The sequence below is a fragment of the Pongo abelii genome, chromosome 22 (genome assembly GCF_028885655.2).
Source record: "Pongo abelii isolate AG06213 chromosome 22, NHGRI_mPonAbe1-v2.0_pri, whole genome shotgun sequence".
Taxonomy (NCBI): Eukaryota; Metazoa; Chordata; class Mammalia; order Primates; family Hominidae; genus Pongo; species Pongo abelii.
Window position 1 is genome coordinate 54,962,272 of NC_072007.2, and position 2,771 is coordinate 54,965,042.

The 2,771-nt window shown below is 58.1% G+C and overlaps 1 protein-coding gene across 1 annotated transcript; it reads left to right on the forward strand.

Annotated features, from left to right (window-relative positions):
* The first annotated feature begins 1,310 nt into the window (after positions 1-1,310).
* Positions 1,311-2,177, forward strand: LOC100448286 (keratin-associated protein 10-12-like). The gene is made up of 2 exons (XM_024239315.3): positions 1,311-1,619; positions 1,746-2,177. The coding sequence occupies exons 1-2, from the start codon at positions 1,314-1,316 to the stop codon at positions 2,175-2,177; spliced, it is 738 nt and encodes a 245-aa protein (XP_024095083.3). The 5' UTR covers positions 1,311-1,313.
* Positions 2,178-2,771: the final 594 nt, after the last annotated feature.

Consider the following 2,771-nt stretch of genomic DNA (forward strand, 5'->3'; position numbering starts at 1 on the left):
GTGAGAAGAAACAGACCAGCACTGCTTTCTCAGAGCTGGGAACCGACCTGCGGTGGCATCGGGAAGCTGGTGAAGGGCGATGTGAACTCCGCTTTTCAGCCACTATTCCCTAAAACCATTCCACGAGGTCAAGCCACACCTCACAAGCAAAGGCTGCTGAGTGCCCAGTGCTGGGCACCTGCTGTCCTGTGCTACCCTCGCCACCCCCCATGCTCCACCTGCCCCAGGCCCAAGTCCACGAGAAACACTTCTGCCGTGCCTGCCTTGCCATCCCAGGTTCTGCTCCTGCGCCCATCTCCTCATCCCAGGTTCTGCCACTGTGTCTGCTTGCTGTGGATTGAATTGTGTCCCTCAAAAGGTGCCGAAGTCCTGACCGCTGGTACATGTGAATGTGACCCTATATGGAAATAGGGTCTTTGTAGATGATCAAGTTAAGAGGAGGCTGTTAGGATGGGCCCTACTGCAATATGCTTTGTGTCCTTATAAAAAAGGGAGATTTGGACACACACACACACACACACACACACACACACACACACGGAGAAGCTGTGTGAAGATAAAGGCGGAGCTCAGGTGAGGCCACTGTAAGTCAAGGACCCCAAAGATAGCAGCAGCCCACAGGAGTGAGGCAAACAGGGTGAGACAGTGCCCCTCGCAGCCTCGGAAGGAACCCATGCTGTCCACTGTCCACACCTCGATCTCAGACTTCTGGCCTCCAAAACCATGAGACATGGAATTTCTGTTGTGTGACCAGCCAGTTTGTGGTACTGTTTGTCACGGCAGCCCAAGGAAAGGAATACATTACAGCATACAAATCATGACTCACATTATCTTTATTTAGAACCCAAACAAACCTCTCTCCCTAACCTTTGAATCACAGAGGCACATGATCTTGTTCAGCAGCCTAGAAAACCAAGGCCCAGCAGAGCCACCCACAGGCACTCACTCCCCATAGCCCGGCACACACATGGACCTCGCCACCCTCCACGTGAGCCTGGGGAGCAAAGCAGCACAGCCTGAACTGCACCTCAGTTCTTCCTCCTGAGTCTAAAACATGCACATGCGCCCCAGGCCAATTCCAAGTTTTGTAAACTGAGCAACAGCTCTTGGGAAACAAAAACACAGCTACTGTTTATTCTCCTGGAGCTGGCTGTACACCCCAACAAGGAAGGGATGGCTTGCTGAGCCTCCTGTCTGGACAACACGCACCATGGAGGAGTATAAAAGCCCCACAAACCTGAGCACCTCACTCACTCCCTCACCCACTCCCTCCCGTCTCCCCCAGCTCAACCCCCAGCACAGCAGCATCCACCATGTCCGTCTGCTCCAGCGACCTGAGCTACAGCAGCCGCGTCTGCTTTCCTGGTTCCTGTGATTCCTGCTCCGACTCCTGGCAGGTGGACGACTGCCAAGAGAGCTGCTGCGAACCCCCCTGCTGCGCCCCGGCCCCCTGCCTGACCCTGGTCTGCACCCCAGCGAGCTGTGTGTCCAGCCCCTGCTGCCAGGTGACCTGTGAGCCCAGCCCCTGCCAATCAGGCTGCACCAGCTCCTGCACGCCCTCATGCTGCCAGCAGTCTAGCTGCCAGCCTGCTTGCTGCACCTCCTCCCCCTGCCAGCAGGTCTGCTGCGTGCCCATCTGCTGCAAGCCTGTGTGCTGCGTGCCCACCTGCTCTGAGGATTCCTCTTCATGCTGCCAGCAGTCTAGCTGCCAGCCTGCTTGCTGCACCTCCTCCTCCTGCCAGCAGGCTTGCTGTGTGCCCGTCTGTTGCAAGCCTGTGTGCTGCAAGCCCGTCTGCTCTGTGCCCATCTGCTCTGGGGCTTCCTCTCTGTGCTGCCAGCAGTCTAGCTGCCAGCCAGCTTGCTGCACCTCCTCCCAAAGTCAGCAGGGCTGCTGCGTGCCCGTCTGCTGCAAGCCTGTGAGCTGTGTGCCTGTTTGCTCTGGGGCTTCCTCTTCATGCTGCCAGCAGTCTAGCTGCCAGCCGGCTTGCTGCACCACCTCCTGCTGCAGACCCTCCTCCTCCGTGTCCCTCCTCTGCCGCCCTGTGTGCAGGCCCGCCTGCTGCGTGCCCGTCCCTTTCTGCTGTGCCCCCACCTCCTCCTGCCAACCCAGCTGCTGCCGCCCGGCGTCCTGTGTGTCCCTCCTCTGCCACCCTGTGTGCTCCCGCCCGGCCTGCTGAGGCCTCCACTCAGGTCAGAAGCCCAGCTGCTGATGGAAACGCCCCCCAGTGCCAGCCAGGCTCAGGTCCCACCTGAAAGCTGATAGTCATGTCCTGAATTGCTGCTGCACTTTGACCATTTCCTGGTGTCTGCTACTGAGCTGGACAATGGAAGAACTGAATGTCTATACTCAATGCTGCAGCCCTCTTGCGGGGCGGGGTGGGGGGAGTGCTTCTAGAAAGTTCCCATGGCAGTGGCCTCCCCTCCATATCTCCCACCTCTCATGAGGGTCAGCTCAGCCTTGACCCGTGAGGTCTCTGTCCTCCTGGCTCAGAGCCCCAGAGCCTTCTTTGGATGCCCTCAAACTGACCAATAAAGGCCCTGAGACTGCAATGGCACTGACATCCAGGTGTGTTGATTAATGCCTTGGCTGGAGCTCACGGCCATGGTTTTCTCCTTTGTGCACAACCCTCTGCTGTCCTTCAGGCCCCTGAGTGTTTTCCTGTGCCCATGGGTGTGTGGTTCCCAGGGGTCCAGGCTAGACGGACATGGACGGGGGGAGCCTTGCAGCCCTTTGGTCATTTCAGGCCCTTGGGTTTGTCCCTAACCCTCTT